Genomic DNA, 22,707 nt, shown 5'->3' on the forward strand with positions numbered 1-22,707 from the left:
AATTATTTGAACATATATTATATATGGGAGCTATATCTAAATCTGAACGGATTTCAACAATACTTTGCATACCTCAATCTTGTCTTAATTCCGTACGCTGTGCATAATGTTGTCGCAATCGGACGAATATTGGGAGTTTGGATATTTATTGAGACGAGTATTGGTCTAGTTCGGTAAACTGAGCAAAATTGTGTCTCAATCGGAAAGACGTACGGACGGACGGATGGACGGAAATCGACTCCAATAGTTATTCTATGAATATTCTCAAAAGGAACCATGGGTCTATCTCGATTCCTTTTGCCTGTTACAAACATATGTACAAAGACATAAAACCATGTACCACAGTGCGGTGAGGGGTATAAAAATGTTGACATTTTGTGGAGAAAGTATCAGAAGTTTGATCTGTGTCTGGTAAATACATTACAATGTTCACTTGCAACGTTTAAAATTTTTAAACCTTTGTCGAGAAAGTACTAGAAGGAGTGGACCGATAAGTCCCATTTCCCATATGGATTAGGTTGTACAAAGTTTGGTTTGATATTATAAAATTACCATATCGTAAAGTTGCAAAGTTTTGGTTCAAATTGAGTAGGCCGTTCGCATGATATTATAAAATTAATAGTCAGCAAGGAGACGACCGATTCAGAAGGAATGGACCCATTTTCCCCATCTATGAACATAGTTTGATTTTGAAAGAAATATTACGATTTGCCAAATCTGGATGAAATCGGTTACCCCTTTCGAGATTTATCGTGCGCACCAGGCGGTCAGACAGACATACGGAATAAATATATATAAATACAGATTTGGAATATAATAAAATTATTTTGAACATATATTATATATGAGAGCTACATCTAAATCTGAACCAATTTCAACAAAACTTTGCATACATGAATCTGGCCTTAATTCCGTACGCTGTGCAAAATCATTATAAAATGACCATATCGTAAAGTTGCAATGTTTTGGTTCAAATTGAGTAGGGCGTTTGCATGATATTATAAAATTAATATTCAGCAAGGAGTAGACCGATCCAGAAGGAATGGATCCATTACGATTTGCCAAATCTGGATGAAATCGGTTACCCCTTTCGAGATTAATCGTGCGCACCAGGCGGTCAGACAGACATACGGACGGACATTTGTAAATACACTCCAAATAGCCTGAAACGGATGTGGTCCGAAGAAACGGGTGGTCTAAACCAATATATGGATGTACCACACTGTGGTACAGGGTATTATGTCTTTGTGCATATGTTTGTAACAGGTAAAATGAAACGAGAGAGACACATGGTTCCTTTTGAGAATATGCTTAGAATCACTTTCTGAGTCGATTTACGCATGTCCGTCTGTCTGTCCGTCCGTCCGTCCGACCATGTATTTTTGTGAACAAAGTGCAGGACGCATTTATGATCCGATTTGGATGAAATTTGGCATAGGTCACTTATTTGGCCCATGGTCGAACCCTATTGAAATTGGGAAAAATCGGTTCGGATTTAGATATAGCTCCCATATATATATTCGTCAGATTTAATGTAAATGGTGTACCAAAGTCCCTATATATCTCTCAATTTGCACGAAATTTGACACAGCGTAATGCATTAGGTTTAGAATGATGTGTGTTAAGTTTCATGAAAATCGGTTCAGTTTTAGATATAGCTCTCATATATATTTTCGTCCGATTTAATGTAAATGGTCCAACAAAGTCCCTATATATATATTTCGATTTGTACGAAACTTGGCACAGCGTAATGAATTAGGTCTAGAATGATGTGTGTTAAGTTTCATGAAAATCGGTTCAGATTTAGATATAGCCCCCATATATATTTTCATCCGATTTAATGTAAATGGTGCACCAAAGTCCCTATATATCTTTCGATTTGCACGAAATTTGGCACAGCGTACGGAATAAAGTCTAGAATGATGTGTGTTAATTTTCGTGAAAATCGGTTCAGATTTAGATATAGCTCCGATATATAGTTTCGTCCGATCTAATGTAAAAGTCCCTATATATCTTTCGATTTGCACGAAATTTGGCATAGCGTAATGAATTAGGTCTAGAATGATGTGTGTTAAGTTTCCTGAAAATCGGTTCAGATGTAGATATATGGGTTCAGCTTACAAAGCAATATTGATTATTTCTTTCAGGTGCTAATCTACCCAATGGAAACCCAAACCAACCCAAGCCATCGCTTAACTACTGAATAATAGTAATAAATATTTTAAAGTTATCATTCCGGATTTCGATAACCTTATAGGCTAATATACCTGACATTCTGAAAAAAAATCTTATCCCGCGAAGTCGATCACCATGTTCTATGGTTCAGCCAGTTCAAACTATACAAAGAAGTCAACTGCTGCTATAAGTATAAAAAATCAGAATTCGATTTGGAACTAATTAAAAAAAGTTCTTTGGACAAGTTTCATCACCTTTAATGATGGTTAAAAACTACTTGCATTAAAATTACATAGATCAAATTTGGAACTGAAAAAAAAAAAAACAATATTTAATGCTCTTCAATTTTTATATTTTTCATATTAATATATTCTCTCTATACTTGGTTTATTTTCCAACAAATACTCCCTCAATTAAAGGTACAAAATCCTTATTCAAAATCGCATAATAAAATGGTCCATCGGCGCTAAACCTGAAGAACGGGTTATTACGGCTATAATGGTCTGCAGCTGAAAGATTAAATTAATTTTTTTAACAATTAGATATTTATTACCTTCTAAATTATGAACTTACTTGATGCAGGAGGAGCTGGATTTCCTGCCTCGCCAACTTCAATGGTTGTTTGATGAATTATTTCGGTGACGGCTAAGGGTTCGGAGGACGCCAGCATTTGACCAAAATCTCCACTTTCGAATATTTTTGTTAAACCCATCTGGAAATTATGACAATTTAAATATTAACATACATATTAAAAAATATTCACATATTGTCTTAAAATGCTTGAAAGGTGTAATTAAATTTCATACCCACCTTCTTTAGGCTCTCACTTAAATTGCCACTAAATTCCACCTTAAATTTCGGCATACGAAATTCAATTCTCTTTCTTTGAAAGACACTGTTTGCAACAAATGATGGCATATCCAACGACTTCATTGTATTCAGAACTTTATCTAAACCATCGGCACGGAATGGCACCACAATCAACATTGATAGACCAGAATCCTGATATGGCAACAATATCGCACCAGCATTCATTGCCGACTGTCTGCCATAACGGAAATATGAACGAACTTTCATCATGGGTAACATTATGTAGTTATCATTCTCATCTATGTAGAATTTATCGGGTTTGGTCCATTTCTCATTGAATTCCGTTTTCCATTTGCCATTAAAATTCACTGTGCTCACAAGCAGCAAATCTGTGGTGGGTTTTAAATTCTCCTCTAAATCTGCTATTGCGTTTCCAGTTTTTGAGTCGACCCAATGATTTATTGTCTCAGCAGTCTCCTTTGTTTTTTTAAAATCTATATTCTCCACATTTGTAAAGAATTGGCTGGAGAGTATTGCCTCAAAGTCTTTATTTATGGGATGTTTATTTATGACATACATTTTGTTGGCCAGTTTTAAAACATTGCTACTCGTATACTTTTTTAATTCGTTGTGGTATGTATCAATTATGAAACTGAAGTCTTTACTTGTGTTATTCAAAACTTGGTCTAAATTTTGTGCTGTTTCTCCCTCAGCTCCCATGCGAATCATAGCAAGGCATGTCTCCACAGCTAATGGGGACACTGCAATATTTTTAGCAGATTTTGTTTGAATCACCTCCTTCAATAAGGAGCTACCAAAGCTACCCTGAAAGGTAGCAATTGTCAAGGAAGATATCATCCCAATTACGAACAGAAGTGTAAACATATTTGCTACAATAAAAAATCCAAAAAATAAATAAAATCCAAAATTAAAAAATCCAATAAATAAAAAAAGTTCTTTAAAAAATACAATAAATATAAAAATATTCCTTTAAAAAATCCAAGTTTTGTATATGCCCCTTAAAAAATATTCCTTTATTATTTCATATATTCCACGCCTTGTATTTGTCCCTTAATAATATTCCTTTATTATTTCATATATTCCACGCCTTGTATTTGTCCCTTAATAATATTCCTTTATTATTTCATATATTCCACGCCTTGTATTTGTCCCTTAATAATATTCCTTTAAAAATCCACGCCTTGTATTTGTCCCTGAAAAAAAAATCTTTAAAAACTACATGCCGTTTGTTAGTCCTTTTCCTATTCTTTAAACCAGTAAGGAAAGTAGTAAAGTCGGACTGGGCCGACTATATGATACCCTTCACCACTTTGGATATATTCAACATATGTATTCTAAAAGACGTCGACTTTTCAAAGGAACATTGACATGAAATTGAACGAACTTAAATATGTGATCTTTATCTATATCTAAACCGACTAACATCAATCCCTACACATGTCCTTCTGCAACCTATGCTAAATTTTGTATATCGATTTAAAGCAAAATTGACACACGCTATTCGGTATGCTGCACTGTTGAAAATTTAATCACAATCAAACACTCATTGATTATTTGGTGTACGATAAACATGAATAAGTCAAAATTGTATATGGAAGCTATGCTATATCTATATCTGAACCGATTTCAAGGAAACTTGCCAGAGATTAATTTATATTAACTTCAGTACGTTGTATCAATCGGCCTAGGGGTCTTTAGTGCAACATTTACTTAAAATCGGACAAAAATATATATAGGAGGTGTTTGTAAATCTGATACGATTTTCACGAAACTTTGCACACATCATTCTAGATGTAATTCAGTACGCTATACAAAAATCGAAAGACATAAGGAGGGCTTTGGAGCAGCATTTACATAAAATGGGACGAAAATTTATATGAGAGATATATCTAAATCTGAATCGATTTTCACGAAACACACATTATTCCAGACTTAATTTAGTACACTATGTCAAAATCCTCATATAAGGGAGCTATATCTAAATCCGAACCGATTTTAACGAAACTTAGCACATGTTATTCTAGACTTAATTTACTACGCTATGCCAAATTCGTGGAAATCGAAAGATTTCCAGGGACTTTGATGGAACATTAACCTAAAATCAGGCGAAACTATATATGGGAGCTATATCTAAATCTGAACCGATTTTCCCGAAATATAGCACTCATCATTGTCGACTTAATTCAGTACGCTGTGCCAAAATTCGTGCAAATCTAATGATTTTCAGGGACTTTGGTGCACCATTTACCTAAAATCGGGCGAATCAATATATGGGAGCTATATCTAAATCTGAACCGATTTTCCCGAAATTTAGAACACATCGTTGTCGACTTAATTCAGTACGCTATGCCAAAATTTGTGCAAATCTAATGATCTTGAAGGACTTTGGTGCACCATTTGCCTATCTAAATCTAAACCGATTTACTCCAATTTCAATAGGGTTCGTCCTTGGGCCAAACCAATGGGCTGTGCCAAATTTCATCCAATTCGGATCATAAATGCGACTTGTACTCTGCTCACAAAAATACATGGACGGACGGACAGACGGATGGACGGACGGACAGACGGACATGCACAAATCGACTCAGAATATGATTCTATGCATATTCTCAAAAGGAACCATGGATCTATCTCGATTCCTTTTGCCTGTTACAAACATATGCACAAAGACATAATACCCTGTACCACAGTGTGGTGAAGGCTATAAAAATCCACGCCGTTTGTTGGTCCTTTCCTAAAATATTCTTTAAAAAATCCACGCCGTTTATTGGTCCTTTCCTAAAATATTCTTTAAAAAATCCACGCCTTGTATTGGTCCCTGAAAAATATTCCTTAAAGAATCCACGCCTTGTATCAGTCCCTGAAAAAAATATTCTTTAAAAAATCCACGCCTTGTATTGGTCCCTGAAAAATATTCCTTAAAGAATCCACGCCTTGTATCAGTCCCTGAAAAAAAATATTCTTTAAAAAATCCACGCCTTGTTGGTTGGTCCCTGAAAAAAAATATTCTTTAAAAAATCCACGCCTTGTATTGGTCCCTGAAAAAAAATATTCTTTAAAAAATCCACGCCTTGTATTGGTCCCTGAAAAAAAAATATTCTTTAAAAAATCCACGCCTTGTATTGGTCCCTGAAAAATATTCCTTAAAGAATCCACGCCTTGTATCAGCCCCTGAAAAAAATATTCTTTATATTGTATTGGTCCCTGGTCCCTGAAAAATATTATTTAAAAAATCCACGCCTTGTATTGGTCCTTGAAAAATATTCGTTTAAAAATCCACGCCTTGTATTTGTCCCTTAAAAAATATTCTTTAAAAATCCACGCATTTTATTGGTCCCTGAAAAATATTCGTTTAAAAATCCACGCCTTGTATTTGTCCCTTAAAAAATATTCTTTAAAAATCCACGCCTTTTATTGGTCCCTGAAAAATATTATTTAAAAATTCCACGCCTTGTATTGGTCCTTGAAAAATATTCGTTTAAAAATCCACGCCTTGTATTTGTCTCTTAAAAAAATTCTTTGAAAAATCCACGCCTTTTATTGGTCCCTGAAAAATATTCTTTAAAAAATCCACGCCTTGTATTGGTCCCTGAAAAATATTCTTTAAAAAATCCACGCCTTGTATTGGTCCCTGAAAAATATTCTTTAAAAAATCCACGCCTTGTATTGGTCCCTGAAAAATATTCTTTAAAAAATCCACGCCTTGTATTGGTCCCTGAAAAATATTCTTTAAAAAATCCACGCCTTGTATTGGTCCCTGAAAAATATTCTTTAAAAAATCCACGCCTTGTATTGGTCCCTGAAAAATATTCTTTAAAAAATCCACGCCTTGTATTGGTCCCTGAAAAATATTCTTTAAAACATCCACGCCTTGTATTGGTCCCTGAAAAATATTCTTTAAAAAATACACGCCGTTTGTTGGTCTTTGGTAAATATTCTTTAAAAAATCCACGCCCTGTATCAATCTCTGAAAAAAATATTCTTAAAAAAACCCACGCCTTGTATCAATCTCTGAAAAAAATATTCTTAAAAAACTCCACGCCTTGTATTTGTCCCTTAAAAATATTTTTTAAAAACCCCACATCTTGTATTTGTCCCTTAAAAATATTCTTTAAAAATGCCACGCCTTGTATTTGTTCCTTAAAAATATTTTTTAAAAACTCCACGCCTTGTATTGGTGCCTGAAAATTATTCTTTATAAAATCCACACCCTGTATTGGTCCCCGGAAAATATTCTTTATAAAATCCCTATACAAATATTCTTTAAAAAAATCCAAAATACCCCTTTTTAAACCTCATTATATTAAAAATTAAGAAATATGTGGTACTTACTCGTTCCCATTGCGATAAATGTGCCGAATAGAATGAACAACATATTCGAAAAACTAATATGCACATCAAAACCGCATATATCTCAAAGCAAATAAATAATGAAATCATTCATTTACTAAGAAAACAAAAATATTTGTGCATTTGTTGTTAGTCAAAAACAAATCTACTATTTTTAGCAGCAGTCTGTCCATTGTTCGCATGTTATTGCCTTCAGGGGAATTCCAAATACATCATCGACAATGTATCACAAAATGACTTAAAAGAAAACAAGACAATAGTATTTTTCAAGCTATTTTATCCGATTTATTGTATTTTGGAAATTCGTATTTTTTTTAAATATTTTTATCACAAAGTAAAATTTTTATATTAAATTTTTCAAAACTTAACAACAGTGCCTTGGAAAATTGGTATAAAGTCCTCATTAATAATTGCATAATAGAATGGGTGGTTGGCTGTAAAGAAAGCGGGTAGCGATCGAGCAGTTGCAACAATACCTAGAAATAAATAATAAAATATATTTATATTAATAAACAAATTAATTATATTTTTATTTAATTTCCACTTACTTGTTGCACCACTTGCTTCGGTACCATATTCTGTGACCGATATAAAAGCCTTATGTACCGCACTTGAGATATACAAGGGTTCCGGGGATTTCTTCATTTTTGTGAAATCGGCGCGGCCAAACATTTGTTTCATACCCATCTGTAATGAAGATATGTTGTATTAAGAAATTCACTTTCCATTTATGTTTAACTCACATTCATTAACGGCTCCAGTAAATTAATTTCGAATTCTGCCTCAAATTTCGGCATCAGCACTTCAACATGTTGTTTGGACATACGTGGTTGCAGCGACTTTAGCGATACCGTTCTCAACTTCTCCTCCAACGAGTTCAAACCCGTCTTTGCGTTTGGTAATAAAATAATCATTGACAAATCGGAATTTTTATACGGCATGCGTACAACGCTACAATCCAAATCCATCAATTCAGAATAATCAAAATAATCCTCTGCCACCATCATTGGTACCTTAACACTTGTCTTATCATCAACGAAAAAATCTTGATCACTTGTATATTCCTCATCGAAATGCGTCCGCCATTCACCCTTAAAATGTATGGCACTAACCAACACCAAGTGGGTATCAATACCCAAAACCGATGGCGAGATTAGATTATGGATTTTATTATCAGTTTTCGATTCAACCCATTTATTAATGATGTCTGCTGCCTCTTTGGTACGTTCAAAATCAACAAATTCCGGCGAGGAGAAGAATTTTTCCGTAAGAGCATTTTTGAAATCATCCTGCAGTAGAGTGTGCTCCTTTACATAGACTTTATTGGCAATTTTCAGCATTTTGCCATCTTCATATTTTGCCAATAGGGTGTGATAATTTTCAGCAACATCTTCTGGTTTTTGTCCTGTGAATTTTAGGCCTTGATCCATTTCAGTGGCTGTCTGGCCATTGGCACCCATTCGGGTCATGGCCAGGCAACTATGTATGGAAAATGGTGAATAAATGATGTTCGTCTGACTATTTGTCTTAAATAATTCACTGAAAAGTTGTTGGCTAAAGCCACGTAGGCTTGATTTGAATTCCACATCGCCTGCACAGGTGACAGAATAAACGGTGAGTAGGAGCAGAGCAGTTGTTGAAAGGATTCGGGATATTTTGACTGGAAATAAAACAAAAAAATAATTTAGAATTTTATTTTATAGAAAAACTAGATTTGTTAAAGGTATATTTTTCAACACTAAACCGAAGCGAGATTGTTTGAATACTTTTCAAAAAAAATCCGAATGCTTAAATTTTGTTAAAAAAACACGTCTTCACAAAAAATATGCGTATCGTCAGATTTTTTTTAAAAATTATTTTTCAGGCAGCAACACCAGCGAAAATTTTTCAAAGAATACTTTTTAAGGATTCAATACAAGCGGGGATTACTCAAATAATATTTTTCAAGAGCTAATAAAGGTGGGGACTTTTTAAGGCATATTTTTCCAGGGTCTAATACAAGGCGTGGATGTTTTGAAGAATCTTTTTTCAGGGACTAATCAATCAGCGACTAATCATTCTTTAAAGTGTTTAATGGACCAATGTATTTTTTCGGGGACTAATACAAGTCGTGGATTTTTTAAATAATGTTTATCAGGGACTAAAATAGCCGTGGATTTTCTTAAAGAATATTTTTAATGGGCCAATATAGTCTTGGATTTATTAAAGAATATTTTTCATGGGCCAACTGAGGCGTGGATTTATAAAAGAATATTTTTCAAGGGCCAATATAGGCGTGGATTTATAAAATAATATTTTTCAAGGGTGAATATAGACGAGGATTTATAAAATAATATTTTTCAAAGTCCAATATAGGCCTGGATTTATAAAAGAATATTTTTCAAGGGCCAACTGAGGCGTGGATTTATTAAAGAATATTTTTCAAGGGCCAACTGAGGCGTGGATTTATTAAAGAATATTTTTCAAGGGCGAATGTAGACGATCATTTAAAAAAGAATATTTTTCAAGAGTCAACATAGGCCTATATTTATAAAATAATATTTTTCAAGAGCCAATATAGACTTGGATTTATAAAATAATATTTTTCAAGGGCCAATATAAGCCTTGTTTTATAAAAGAATATTTTGTAAGGGCTACTATAAAACGTGGTGTTTTAAAAAACTATTTTGTTAGGGACTAATACGAGGCGTGGATTTTTATACCCTTCACCACACTGTGGTACAGGTTCTTTGTGCATATGTTTGTAACAGGCAAACGAAAAGGAGGTAGACACATTGTTCCTTTTGAGAATATGAATAGAATCACTTTTTAATTCGATGTATGCATGTCCGTCCTTCCGTCTGTCTGTCTATCCAGACAAAGCACATCGTACTTAATTAAGCCTAGAATGATGTGTGCTAAGTTTCGTGAAAATCGGCTCAGATTTGGATAAAGCTCTCATATATATTTTCGTCCGATTTAAGGTAAATGGTGCACAAAAGTCCCTATATATCTTCGGATTTGCACGAAATTTGCCACAGCGTACTTAATTAGGCCTAGAATGATGTGTGCTAAGTTTCGTGAAAATCGGTTCAGATTTGGATATAACTTCCATATATATTTTCGTCCGATTTAAGGTAAATGGTGAACCAAAGTCCCTATATATAATTTGATTTGCACGAAATTTGGCATATGGCAATGAATTAAGTCTAGAAAGACGTATAGCTCCCATATATAATTTCGTACGATTTTATGTAAATGGTGCACAAAAGTCCCCATAAAACTTTCGATTTGCACGAAATTTGGCATAGCGTACTGAATGAAGCCTAGAGTAATGTGTGTTAAGTTTCGTGAAAATCGGTTCGGATTTAGATTAGATTCGATATAGGCACCAAAGTCTCTATATATCCTTTTTGCCCGAAATTTGGCACAACGTACTGAATTGAGTCTAGAATAGTGTGTTTGTATGTTTCGGAAAAATCGGTTTAGATTTCGATATAGCTCCCACATAAACATATATATTCGTCCGATTTTACATAAATGGTGTACCAAACTCCTAATGTTTGTCCGATTAACACGACATTTTGCACAACGTATCAAATTGAGACTTGAATGACGTTATTGGGTTTTGTTGAAATTGGTTCAGATGCAGCCGTAGCTTGAATTTTTAACAGTGCGTCGTACCAAATAGCGTGTATCAATTTAGCTATAAATAGTTTTAAATAAATTTGTCCCATGGTACGCAGACGACTCTAAATCTGCCCGAATGAAATTAAATTTATCATAAGTTTTCATAGGTGGTGAAGGGTATCATATAGTCGGACCAGTCCGACTTTACTACTTTCCTTACTGGTTAAAGAATATTTTTCAGGAACTAATACGGGCGTGGATTTTTTTAAAGAACATTTTTTTCAGGAACTAATGCTAGCCACGGATATTTAAAGAATATTTTTTCAGGAACTAATACGAGGCGTGGATTTTTTAAAGAATATTTTTTCAGTAACTAATATTTTAATGAATTATTTTTTTAGGGTTAATAAAAGGGAGTAGTTTATGTAATGAAGTTTTTGGAATCGCTCTTTTATGAAATAAATTGAAATTGAAAAGACACGGATTTTTTAAAGAATTTTTTTCAGGGTCTATTTTAGTCGTCATGTCGTGATTTTTCAAATACTATTTTTCAAGGGTCAATATAGGTGCGGATTTTTCAAAAAATATTTTCAAGAATCGCAACAAGTTTTTATTTATTGTTTTCAAGATCCAAGATAAGTATGGATTTTTTAGGGAATATTTTTAAAGATCTCAGATAAGCATGGATCTTTATAAAGAATATTTTTTTAAGAATTCAGACAATCATGGTTTTTTGAAGAATATTTTCCAAAAACATAGGCAAGTCTGGATTTTATGAAGAATATTTTTTTTTCAGGGAGTACTACAGGGACAAGTACCTACAAAAGGCTGAGAGTTTTGAAAAAGTTACGTTACGGCAGGGTCGAACGTTTTTGAACAAGTTTAAATAACGGTTTTTGGTTCGTATTATTTGATAAAGTTGCAAATAATTCGACATTGGCATTGGTATATTTTTAAAAATGTCGTCATAAAATCAATGGACTGCTCCCCAACTAATTTTATTTTTGATTCATCGTGAATGAGTTATTGTTTTTGTTTTCACTTTTTTCAACTGAACACTTTTCAAATCGTATTATTAAATAACTTAATGCTCACGTTCATGACCTTACAATTAGTATATTACTTAGGTACGATTAGAAACACAAAACGACAACAATAACAACAACAAAAATACTATTTACCATTTAGCCCCATTCTGTTTTGAAGCGATGCGAGATTTTCTCACTGGACGTGTTTAAATAACAAATGTTTTCTTAGCACTGATTTTGATTATCAATCAAAGCTAGAAATAAAGTGTCATTACTTGGCGAATTGTTGTTGTAGATTTATCAATTTTTGTGTTTGTAAATTAAATGGAAATAACAAAACCGCAAAGCTTGTACAGTGGTTCAACAATAATAGCATAATGAATACAATGCATTTAAATATTGATTTGTTATCTAGCAAAGGTCTCACACTGTGCCCGAAGAGCGGACTTCGATGCGATTTCGTGTTTGCTGAAATATTTGCAATGTTAATGTTTGGGATTCGGGTTTGAGAATGGACGTCGAAAAATTTATTTATTTTGAGGAGAGAAATGTTTATTCAGGGTCCAATAAAAAAGAATATTTCTTCAGAGATTAATACAAAATAAGGATTTGTTAAAAAAATATTTTTCAGGTACTAATACAAGGCGTGGATTTTGTAAAGCATATTTTCAGAGACTAATACAAGGCGTGGATTGAAAAAAGAATTTTCAGGGACTAATACAAGGCCTGGATTAAAAAAAGAATTTTCAGGGACTATCTCAAATGGAGGATTTTTAATGCATATTTTTTCAGGGACTTATAAAATAATTTTAATGCATATTTTTTCAGGGACTTATAAAATAATTTTAATGAATATTTTTTTCATGGACTAATAACATACTTTAATTGTTAAATAATATTTTTCAGGGACTAATAAAAGACCTTTTTAAAGGAAACATACACTGTATTAATTACATACATTTCCCCTTTGACCCACAGTAAAGCATAGATTATAAAAAAAAATCCGAATGCATCCCAAACAAGCTTTATTCCGAATCATTTGTTTATTATTATAATTGTTTATACATTTAAACACGTATCAAATATTTACATTGACATTCCGGCAAAAGTTCCCTCGAATATCGGCTCAAATTGGGAATTAACTACTGCATAGTAAAATGTACGATCTGCTTCAAATACCTCGTATTGACGGTGCAAGGTATTGGCGACTATATAAATAGAAGTGAAGAAAATAAAATATTATTTTAAATATAATAATTAAGAAAAATTTGATGTTTAAGAATATACTTACAGTCATAGGGTACAACTTTCTCAACCGATTCATTTATTTCAATCGAAGCTTGATGGATGACATCATTAAAGTGAATGGCTTGATTTTGTTCAATCATTTTATCGAAGCGAGCTGAGGTAAAGAACTTCGTCATACCCATCTGAAATAGAAGAATAAAATATTGTTACATGACGAACAATTATTTATGGTAACGCAACCCTATATAGTTTCGTCCGATTTCTGTAAATGGTGTACCAAACACCCAGTATTTGTTCGATTGAAACAAAATTTTGCCCAGCGTACTGAACTAGGTCCATATTGATATATAAGAAGTTTTGTGGAAATCGGTTCTGATTTAGATATAGCTCCCATATATAGTTTTTTTACCGATTTTTGGTAAATGGTTCCCCAAACTCACAATATTTTACCGATTCAAACAAAATTTTGCACAACGTACTGAACTAGGTGCAGTTTTATGTCTGTAAAGTTTTGTTGAAATCGGTTCAGATTTAGATATATCTCCAATATATAGTTTCGTCCGATTTTATGTTAATTGTGCACCGATTGGCACAACACAGCGTATTGAAATAGGTCCGTAATGATGTATGCGAAGTTTTGTGGAAAACGGTTCAGATTTAGATATAGCTCCGTCCGAAATTATCTAAAAGTGCACCAGTTCAGATTTAGATACCTCGTATATATACTTCCGTCAGATTTTATGTACATGGTGCACCGAAGAGCCTATGTTTATAAAATTGAGGACATCGGACTGTGCTGCAGCATTCCAAATGGTATACTCCACGATTGCCCAATTAGATCCATATTTACATACAGCTACACATACACTTATTTTGTCTCGATTTCACGGTACACAATATTTCATAGATGGTATATATTATCATCTCTTGTATGTATCCAAAGTGGTGAAGGGTATCATATAGGCGGCCCCGTCTATAAAAAACAAAACCTACTATAAACAAAACCTACTCGGAAGATGAGGAGCAAGAAATCTTCAGATAATGGAAATCTATTAGAAAAATATTCCAGATGCTCAGAACCATTTCAAATCCATTTTTTTCTACAAAACAAAAAAAAAATCTCCTAACATGAGAATACAATTTTTTTGTAGCAACAAATCTACTAGTCTGCTAATACTTATCTTCAGTTCCTGTGGATCAGGGAATTTATTAAAAATATGAGGAAAAAGATTTTTTTACAAAAAGGCCTGATGACCCACTTTTCAAAATAAATTAAATCTCAACATCTACTATGGTCCTAATTCATATTTCCAAGATGTTAATTTTACCTAATATCTAACCATATGCTATGTTGATAATTCCAAAACTTACCTTATTTAAAAAATATTTCAAATTCATTTGAAATTGTGTCTTAAATTTGGGTAAAATAATATACCCTTCAGCTTCTGTGAATTTCCTCTTCAAGGATCTTAAATCGAAATCAATTTCCTGTAAAATTCGCATAAATCTTTTCATTGGCATTCTATCGGCTGGCTTTATAACAATTAATGATAAATTCGAATCTCTATACGGTATACGAATAGCTGTTGATAAGAGGTCTTTGGTTAGAATGGCATATTCGAATTTTCCCTTATATTTCATCATGGGAATATTTATTCGGCTTGTGGCATTTAGACGAAATGGTTTTTCTTCTATTCCCTCGGCGGGTAGGGGTAAAGCAAAATCCCCATTAAAGTGTGCCGTACTTAGCAGTAATGCTTCTGGATTGTGGCCCAAATCTTGAGGTTGCAATACATTTTTAATAGTGTAATTTGTATTTTTGCCAATGGCTTCATTTATGACTTCCACTGCTTGATTGGGTTGAGAAAAGTCCACCAAAAGTGGAGTTGAATAAAATTGTCCGGTTACAATTTGTAAAAAAGTGTCTTTTAGTCGAAATTTGTGATTAAGGCAAATTAAGTTTGCAATTTTTAAATTTGTTTCACTTTTAAGATTCGCCAACAGGGATCCATATTTTTTCAATATTTCAGATTCCGTTTCATATTGCCGCAAGGTTTGTTCTATTTCATCAGCCGCCTCGCCGCCAGTACCCATTATGACCATAGATAGAGCTGAACGCATGGCAAAGGGAGATATCAGTGTATTTTGATTTTCATTTGTTGTAAATACTTCGTGAAGTAGTTGACGATTAAAACTTCCCAACCTATAGTTTATTTCTGGTTTTGCCGATGTCGCTGGCGGTGAGCATGCCAGTAAAATGACAAGAATTAGGTGGGGAAATATATTAACTGAAAATATTAAATTTAGGACAATAATTAGTAAATGAAATAATTCAATACATATTTACATGTAATAAAGAGCTTTGAAATGTTGCACATATATTGTTACTGCACCTATGATGTTTGGTACTGAAAATTCGGTAATTTGAAGCTATTGGGCACGTTTTTAACCTAATCAGCTTCTTTTGGGTTCTCTTCCTACTAAAAATTAGCAATATTGGTCCACTTTATAGAGTAGCCCCATTTAGTGGTACCCCCAAAATTTGGTAATATAAGTGTTTCTAATTGAGCAGAAAATCTCCCTATCAAAATCTCACTAGCAAAAATTATCAACATAGGCTCATACAACGCTACATCGCAAATTTCGGTATTTTGGCAACTGTTTAAACCAAATTAACTGCAATTTATATTCTGGATTATCATTGAGTAGAACATCTCCCTATAACAAACCAGTGAGCAATATAGTCGGACGAGGCCGACCATATGATACCTTACACAATTACCACATGACTGTAACTTTCTGCGCATCAATATTTAGAGCTTGGACAATATTTTGCGATATTTGCTTTGAGGCCAACAACTCGTCTTTATTACCCCGGCATATTCTCTGAATATTGTTTTCGGGGATGAGCACATGGCAGATATATTTTACACAGATACATCTCGGTTGATTTGACCCGTTGAACATTGAACGATCATTATCTCAATAGTGGGCCAGAAAACCTTCTCCCTGTGATGTGTTGAGATTTTGTAATTGTGGCCTATATAGCGACTTAAAAAACACACATAAATTAAATTTTCGGTCCAATTCCTCTCCTAAGTATCATCTGATCACCACCGAAAACTATGGGTGTCGTCCCTGACCATAACCGGAAGTTCATGTAAAATTTCATAGCGACCAGCCTGACATTTCCGACCTCTAGTTTTGTAAGGGTAATACTTAACTGTACCAGAATTGGTAGACCCTGGTAAGTATTTACGTATAATTCCCACATCCACGTACACACAACTATGTAATTGGTATCAATTTAAAAGTCAACCACTGATCTTGCATATTATGTCAAATTATCCGGTATATTTTCTTCAGGAGTGTATATATATATATATATATATATTCTTTAATTTTTCACACAAAAGTTTGGGTCCATTTGACCCGCTAAATATTTATCGTAATAACAAACTTTCGCGGTGTTCGGGTCATAATTTTAGGCTCTGGAGCGACCAGAAAAACGTACAAAAATAAAGATGTTGGTCCAATGATTTCGTGATGATTGGTCAAAAACTATGGCCGTTATCGTTTTTATAAATTATAATGGACAGACGAACGCATGGACACACAAGTCCAAATCTACTCTATTGAGAATATTCATAGAATTACTTCTTGAGTCGATTTCTGCATGTCCGCCAGACCGTCCGTCCCTTTGTTCATGTTAAATTGTAAACGAAGAACAGGTCGATCCGAATCGGATGAAATTTGGCAAAGGTTACTAATTTGGACAAAGGACGTACCCAATGAAAATTTGAAAAAATGGTTCAGATTTAGATATTGCTCCCACATATATTTTCGTCCGATTTTATTTAAATGGTGCACCAAACTCCCAATATTTGTTCGATTGAGACAAAATTTTGCACCGCGAACTAAGTTAGGCACAGATTGACATACTTTAAGTTTTATTGATATCGGATAAGATTTTGATATAGCTCTAATATATAGTTTCGTCCGATTTTATATAAATGGTGCATCAAAAACTTAATATTAGTTCGATAGAGACAAAATTTTGCACAGCGTACTGAATTAGGTACAGATTAATGTATGTTAAGTTTTGTTGAAATCCGTACAGATGTTAATGGTACACCAAAACTCCGGTATATCTTTCGATGTGCACGAAATTTGGCACAGCGTACTGAATTGAGTGCATAATGATGTGTGCTACGTTTTGTGAAAATCGGTTCAGATTTAGATATAGCTCCCATATATATTTTCGTCCAAATTAATTGAAATTATGGACCAAAGTTCCTAGTCGTCTTTCGATGTGCACGAAATTTGGCATACTGTACTGAATTGAGTCTAGAATGGGGTCTGTCAAGCTTCGTGAAAATTGGTTCTGATTTAGATATATATATATATATATATATGTATATATATATATTTTATGTATGATGGACCAAAATCCCTATATATATCAAAACCCCTATATATATAAATTTTGAAAAGTGCGACCTACCGAATAGTGTGTATTGTCCCATTGTACGCAAACGACCCTAAATTTGCTCAAATGAAATGAAATTTAGCATAGTTTCCAGAAAGATAAGGATCACATATTCAATTTCGTTCAATCTCATGTCAATGTATTTTCGAGAGGCGATGTCTGTTAGGAGACATGTGTTGAATATACCCAAAGTGGTGAAGGGTATCATATAGTCGGCCCAGTTCGACTTTACTACTTTCCCTACTGGTTTTGGCATGTTAAAGTTCCTATTTCAGTTTTCCAAATATGTAATTTGAAACATTATTTGTACAGGCCATGGCATCCAGCTTTCACACTATACACGGACATAGTCCCTCCATCTGGTGGGGGGTATAAAAAGTCTGGCCCGGACAAACTTTCCGACGGTTTTTACTTGGAAAAATGAACTAACTGGAAACTGTTGAAATTCGTGGAAATTTGAAATTGATCTTATGTATTTCCATAAATGGAATGATGTTAATGTCTTCAATGTATAAATAATGATTTGAATATATTTTTTATTTATACTTACCACTGAGTTCCATATTTTTATATTTTTTTGTTTATTTGCCAAACTGTCTTAATATTTAAAGGTGCAATATATGACTAAATAATATTTTAACAAATGTTGTTTATTTATATTGCAAAATGTTTTTGTCATTTAGACAACACTTAGAATATATTTTGCATAAACAACAACGCAATACATATTTATGTATTTAAACAAGAGCAAAAACAACCAATTGAAGACGAAGAAGGTGAATGCGTAGAATATGAAAGCATAAAAAATATAAATTATTTTATTTTACTTCTTCGGAATTGTCACAGATGGCTTTTTCTGATAACAATGAAAGTATCACGGAATTTTGAATTTATGTTAAATATTGGAGGCATTGATAGACATCCTGAATGGAAACATAGATAATTCGCACGTATACAATATTTTCTTTTCATTTGTCCAAAAAAATTATTAAAAAGAGTAAAACTTTACACTATACATGCCGGCCTATGTAATATTCTACTGTGCACGATTTGTTATACGATTATATTCATAATAGAAGAAATAACCTTCAACTATTTCAGTGTATAAAGCATTTGTGCTTAGTATTTATTTAAAATTTAAGTGTTTATGCTGCTGTGGTATTGAATGTTAGTATAATATGCCCTTTAAACTCCCACGAATGTCCCCTCAAAAAATGGTATAAAATCATCATTGATGATGGCATAATAAAATGGACGATTAACATTGAAATCAAACACTGGCAAGGATGAACGCAGATATGCATCGGCAGCTATGAAAAAGAAATTTCAACAATTATCTATTGATTTTAGTTTAAAAGTTATTATAAATACCTGCAACGGCAGAAGCTCTTGTGCCCTCTTCATTAATTTCAATCGATGCTTGGTGTATTATTTCGGACAGTGCCAAGGGTCCTGGTGATTTTAACATCTTTCGAAAATCGCCACTGGAGAACATTTTTTCCATGCCCATCTACAATTAGAAATATTTTGAAATAAGTTGATTGCTTTCAAATTATTAACATAAACATGCACGAAAGGAAACAATAGCGAACAATATATGGTACACTATACAAATGTTGTATGTGATGGAGTAACTTTTACAATTCGTGTTATAATCAATATATTCAAACTAAAAATTGTATGAACGTCGCAAAATTCGGCCGGGAAGAGGGTTCGGTTTCAACAATTGGGCTAGGACCTTAAACATACCGATTGATATGTAGGGTTCTCAACTTATCAAACTAGGGCCAATTCGAGTGAAAACAAGTGAAAAAGCGTTAAGGTCGCCCGGGCCGAACTTTGGATACCCTCCACCACAGATATACCGACAGTTATTTGAAATGAAAAACTGGACCGATATTTATAATTTTTAATAGATGTATTTGGTACCCAATAAAAACCCATTGTACCAAATTTCAGCGAATTTGGTTGAAAATCGCGCTCAAGAACCTCAAAATACGGAAAATTGGGAGTGCCCTTATATGGGGGCTACCAGAAAAAGTGGACCGATATTTATAATTTTTAGTAGAGATATTTGGTATCCAATGAGAACCCAATCTACCAAATTTCAGCGAATTCGGTTGAAAATCGCGCTCAAGAACCTCAAAATGCCGAAAATTTTGGGTGCCCTTATATGGGGCTACCAGTAAAAGTGGGCCGATATTTATAATTTTTAGTAGAGATATTTAGTACCCAATATGAACCCAATCTACCAAATTGCGGCGAATTCAGTTGAAAAGCTCTCTCAAGAACCCCAAAATACCGAAAATTTGGTGGTACCCTTATATGGGGGATATCCGAAAAAAATTGACCTATATTTGTGGAGAGATTTGGTACCTACTAAGAACCCTAAATACTAAATTACAGCCAATTCAGTGGAAAAATACGATCAAAATCCCCAAAATACTGAAAATTAGGAGGTACCGTTATATGGAGGCAACAAGAAAAAGTGGACCTATATTTATAATTTGTTGTGGATACATTAACACTAGAACGCCGAAGGCAGTCATTTTGACCGCTTTCCAATTTCAAGTAAAAAAGCAACTGTGCATTTAATGACACTTTTTTTTTTAAATTTGGTGACTTTTTGTATCTCATAGAATTACGTTTATTATAAAAAAATCACCAAATTTAAAATAAAAGTGTCATTAAATGCACAGTTGCTTTTTTACTTGAAATTGGAAAGCGGTCAAAATGACCGCCTTCGGCGTTCTAGTGTTAACTACCCAATAAGAACCCAATTTACCAAATTTCAGCGTATTCGGCTGAAAAACGCGCTCAAGAACCCTAAAATACCTAAAATTGGGTTGTACTGTGATATGGAAGCTATACCTAAACGTGGACAAATATATCCCATCTTCGAACTTGACCTGCCTGCAAACAAAAAACAATCCTATGCAAAATTTCAGCACCCTATCTCAATTCCTTCAAAAGATAGCGTGATTACGACAGACGGACGAACGGACATGGCTAGATCGTCTTATCGTCTTTTACCCTGATCAAGAATATATATACTTTATAGGGTCGGAAATGAATACTTCGATGAGTTACAAACGGAATGACAAAATGAATATACCCTCCATACTATGGTGGAGGGTATAAAAACGTGTTCGAAATCCCCGAAATATCGCATATAGGTGGGTGTCGTTAAGATTGCCAAAATTTAAAAATTTTAGTAGGGAATTTTCCTAAGCAATTATGAGTCAAAATTGAAAAAAAGTAAAAGAGTCTAAATGTTTCTAACCAGATGGGAAATGTAGCTGGATGAAATTTGGCAAAGCTTATTAATTTGGCAAAAGGACAAACCCTATTGAAATTAAGAAAAATCGGTTCAGATTTACATGTAGCCCCCACATATATTTCCGTCCGATTAAATGTAAATGTTTCACTAAAGTCCCTACATATCATTCGATTTCTACGAAATTAGGCATAGCATACTGAATTAAGTTAAGATTGATGTGTGCTAAGTTTGGCGCAAATATGTTCAGATGTAGCTCTCATATATATTTTCGTCAGATTTAATGTAAATGTTTCACTAAAGTCCATATATATATTTCGATTTATATGAAATCTGGCATAGCGTACTGAACTAAGTGCAGAACGATGTGGTATAATTTGTTTTTTGAAAATCGGTTCGGATTTAGATATAGCTTGTACCAAAGTACCTATATATCTTTCGATTTGCACGAAGTTCGACATAGCGTACTTAATTAACGCTAGAGTGATTTGGCATGACGTACTGTATTGAGTCTAGAATGATGTGTGTTAAGTTTCGTAGAAATCGGTTCAGATTTAAACAAGCTCCTATATATATTTTCGTCCGACTTAATATAAATAGTTACGATACATATGAACAATATACCCAAAGTGGTGAAGGATATCATATAGTCGGCCATGTCTGATTTTACTACTTTTCTTAGTGGTTTTCATATAGTAGAAATGAATGAACGTTTGTTTATGAATGAATACAAAGATGTATTTGTAACAATTATTAACAGTAATTAACTTACCTTTTTAAGTATGTCACTCAGCTTGATTTTAAATTCCGCTTTAAATTTTGGCATCTGCAAATCAACTTCCATGGCATATTTTACATTTCTTGAAATAAGTGAAGACAACTCTATATTCCGTAACTTCCGAGTAATATTTGCCAAACCATCAATTGCATTGGGTAAAATAATTAACATCGAAAGATCAATATCCTTATAAGGCAATATAACCGCCGATGCTTCCAATTCATCCACAAAACCAAATTTAAATTTCGATTGCACTCTCATCATTTGAATTTTTCTAAAACTCTTCTTATCCAAATAGAAATATTCTTCTTTCGTTGATTCCTTCGAGAATGCTTTAGCCCATTTGCCATTGAAATAAATTGCACTTAAAATATATAAGCGGGTATAAGGACTTATGCTATCCTCAGTTATCAAATCTCTAATCATATCGTTTGTCTTCGAGGCAATCCAATTATTAAGTACGGCTGTGACATTTTCAACTTGGGTGAAATCGATATTTTCTGCAGTTGTATAGAAATTTTCGGATAACATTTCATTGTAATCATCTCTGAGTTCTTCGTTTTGCATTACATAGATTTTATTGGCAATTTTTAGTCTGGCTCCTTGTTGATATTTTGTCAGTATGGAGTTATAATTGCTGGTCAATTGCTCCCTATTAATGTTGGCAAAGTTTAAGCCACGTTGTAGCTGCTCAGCAGTTTGACCATCAGCACCCATTTGCAACATTGTCAAACACGATTGAATGGCAAAGGGAGATAGAATAATATTTTGTGGTCCATCTTTTGTTAGAATTTCATTGAAAATGGTTCGTCCAAATTGCGATAAAGCTTTTTGGAAAATTGAATCCGAAAATGCTTCCATTGTTTGGGTACCACAAATGGCTAAAATTCCAAGAAGTAGCGTTGCTTTAACTGTAAATATT

General features: G+C 33.6%; 4 protein-coding genes across 4 annotated transcripts; all 4 read right to left on the reverse strand.

Moving 5' to 3' along the window:
* Positions 1 to 2,562: 2,562 nt before the first annotated feature.
* On the reverse strand, positions 2,563 to 3,843 carry LOC133329711 (antitrypsin-like). Its single transcript, XM_061538177.1, has 3 exons — positions 2,986 to 3,843; positions 2,749 to 2,887; positions 2,563 to 2,684 (listed from the first exon to the last, which is right to left on the reverse strand). Exons 1-3 carry the CDS (start codon positions 3,841 to 3,843, stop codon positions 2,563 to 2,565), a joined length of 1,119 nt encoding a protein of 372 aa, XP_061394161.1.
* A 3,870-nt stretch (positions 3,844 to 7,713) lies between these two features.
* LOC133329712 (serine protease inhibitor 42Dd-like) lies at positions 7,714 to 12,159 on the reverse strand. Its single transcript, XM_061538178.1, has 4 exons — positions 12,147 to 12,159; positions 8,100 to 9,016; positions 7,905 to 8,043; positions 7,714 to 7,832 (listed from the first exon to the last, which is right to left on the reverse strand). The coding sequence occupies exons 1-4, from the start codon at positions 12,157 to 12,159 to the stop codon at positions 7,714 to 7,716; spliced, it is 1,188 nt and encodes a 395-aa protein (XP_061394162.1).
* Positions 12,160 to 13,079: 920 nt separating this feature from the next.
* LOC133329713 (serine protease inhibitor 42Dd-like) lies at positions 13,080 to 18,293 on the reverse strand. Its single transcript, XM_061538180.1, has 4 exons — positions 18,281 to 18,293; positions 14,613 to 15,529; positions 13,285 to 13,423; positions 13,080 to 13,201 (listed from the first exon to the last, which is right to left on the reverse strand). The coding sequence occupies exons 1-4, from the start codon at positions 18,291 to 18,293 to the stop codon at positions 13,080 to 13,082; spliced, it is 1,191 nt and encodes a 396-aa protein (XP_061394164.1).
* A 622-nt stretch (positions 18,294 to 18,915) lies between these two features.
* On the reverse strand, positions 18,916 to 22,511 carry LOC133329714 (serpin B3-like). Its single transcript, XM_061538181.1, has 3 exons — positions 21,780 to 22,511; positions 19,102 to 19,240; positions 18,916 to 19,040 (listed from the first exon to the last, which is right to left on the reverse strand). Exons 1-3 carry the CDS (start codon positions 22,509 to 22,511, stop codon positions 18,916 to 18,918), a joined length of 996 nt encoding a protein of 331 aa, XP_061394165.1.
* Between the last annotated feature and the right edge of the window lie 196 nt (positions 22,512 to 22,707).

Source organism: Musca vetustissima, unplaced genomic scaffold (genome assembly GCF_032173495.1).
Source record: "Musca vetustissima isolate MV318-11 ecotype Yass unplaced genomic scaffold, APGP_CSIRO_Mvet_v1 utg1892, whole genome shotgun sequence".
Taxonomy (NCBI): Eukaryota; Metazoa; Arthropoda; class Insecta; order Diptera; family Muscidae; genus Musca; species Musca vetustissima.

Bases quoted from the DNA above. Each gene is read 5' to 3' on its own strand.
- LOC133329713 (XM_061538180.1), bottom strand. The intron at 13,424-14,612 runs GTAAGTTTTGGA...CTTCTATTTCAG, and splicing joins TGAAATATTTTTTAAATAAG to ATGGGTATGACGAAGTTCTT. The intron at 13,202-13,284 runs GTAAGTATATTC...CTATTTATATAG, and splicing joins GAAAGTTGTACCCTATGACT to TCGCCAATACCTTGCACCGT.
- LOC133329714 (XM_061538181.1), bottom strand. From the start codon at position 22,511: ATGTTGCAAATGGGTGCTGATGGTCAAACTGCTGAGCAGCTACAACGT. The intron at 19,241-21,779 runs GTAAGTTAATTA...TTCTAATTGTAG, and splicing joins TGAGTGACATACTTAAAAAG to ATGGGCATGGAAAAAATGTT. The intron at 19,041-19,101 runs GTATTTATAATA...TCTTTTTCATAG, and splicing joins AAGAGCTTCTGCCGTTGCAG to CTGCCGATGCATATCTGCGT.
- LOC133329712 (XM_061538178.1), bottom strand. The intron at 8,044-8,099 runs GTGAGTTAAACA...TCTTCATTACAG, and splicing joins TACTGGAGCCGTTAATGAAT to ATGGGTATGAAACAAATGTT. The intron at 7,833-7,904 runs GTAAGTGGAAAT...ATTTATTTCTAG, and splicing joins CGAAGCAAGTGGTGCAACAA to GTATTGTTGCAACTGCTCGA.
- LOC133329711 (XM_061538177.1), bottom strand. From the start codon at position 3,843: ATGATATCTTCCTTGACAATTGCTACCTTTCAGGGTAGCTTTGGTAGC. The intron at 2,888-2,985 runs GTGGGTATGAAA...CATAATTTCCAG, and splicing joins TAAGTGAGAGCCTAAAGAAG to ATGGGTTTAACAAAAATATT. The intron at 2,685-2,748 runs GTAAGTTCATAA...TTAATCTTTCAG, and splicing joins TCCAGCTCCTCCTGCATCAA to CTGCAGACCATTATAGCCGT.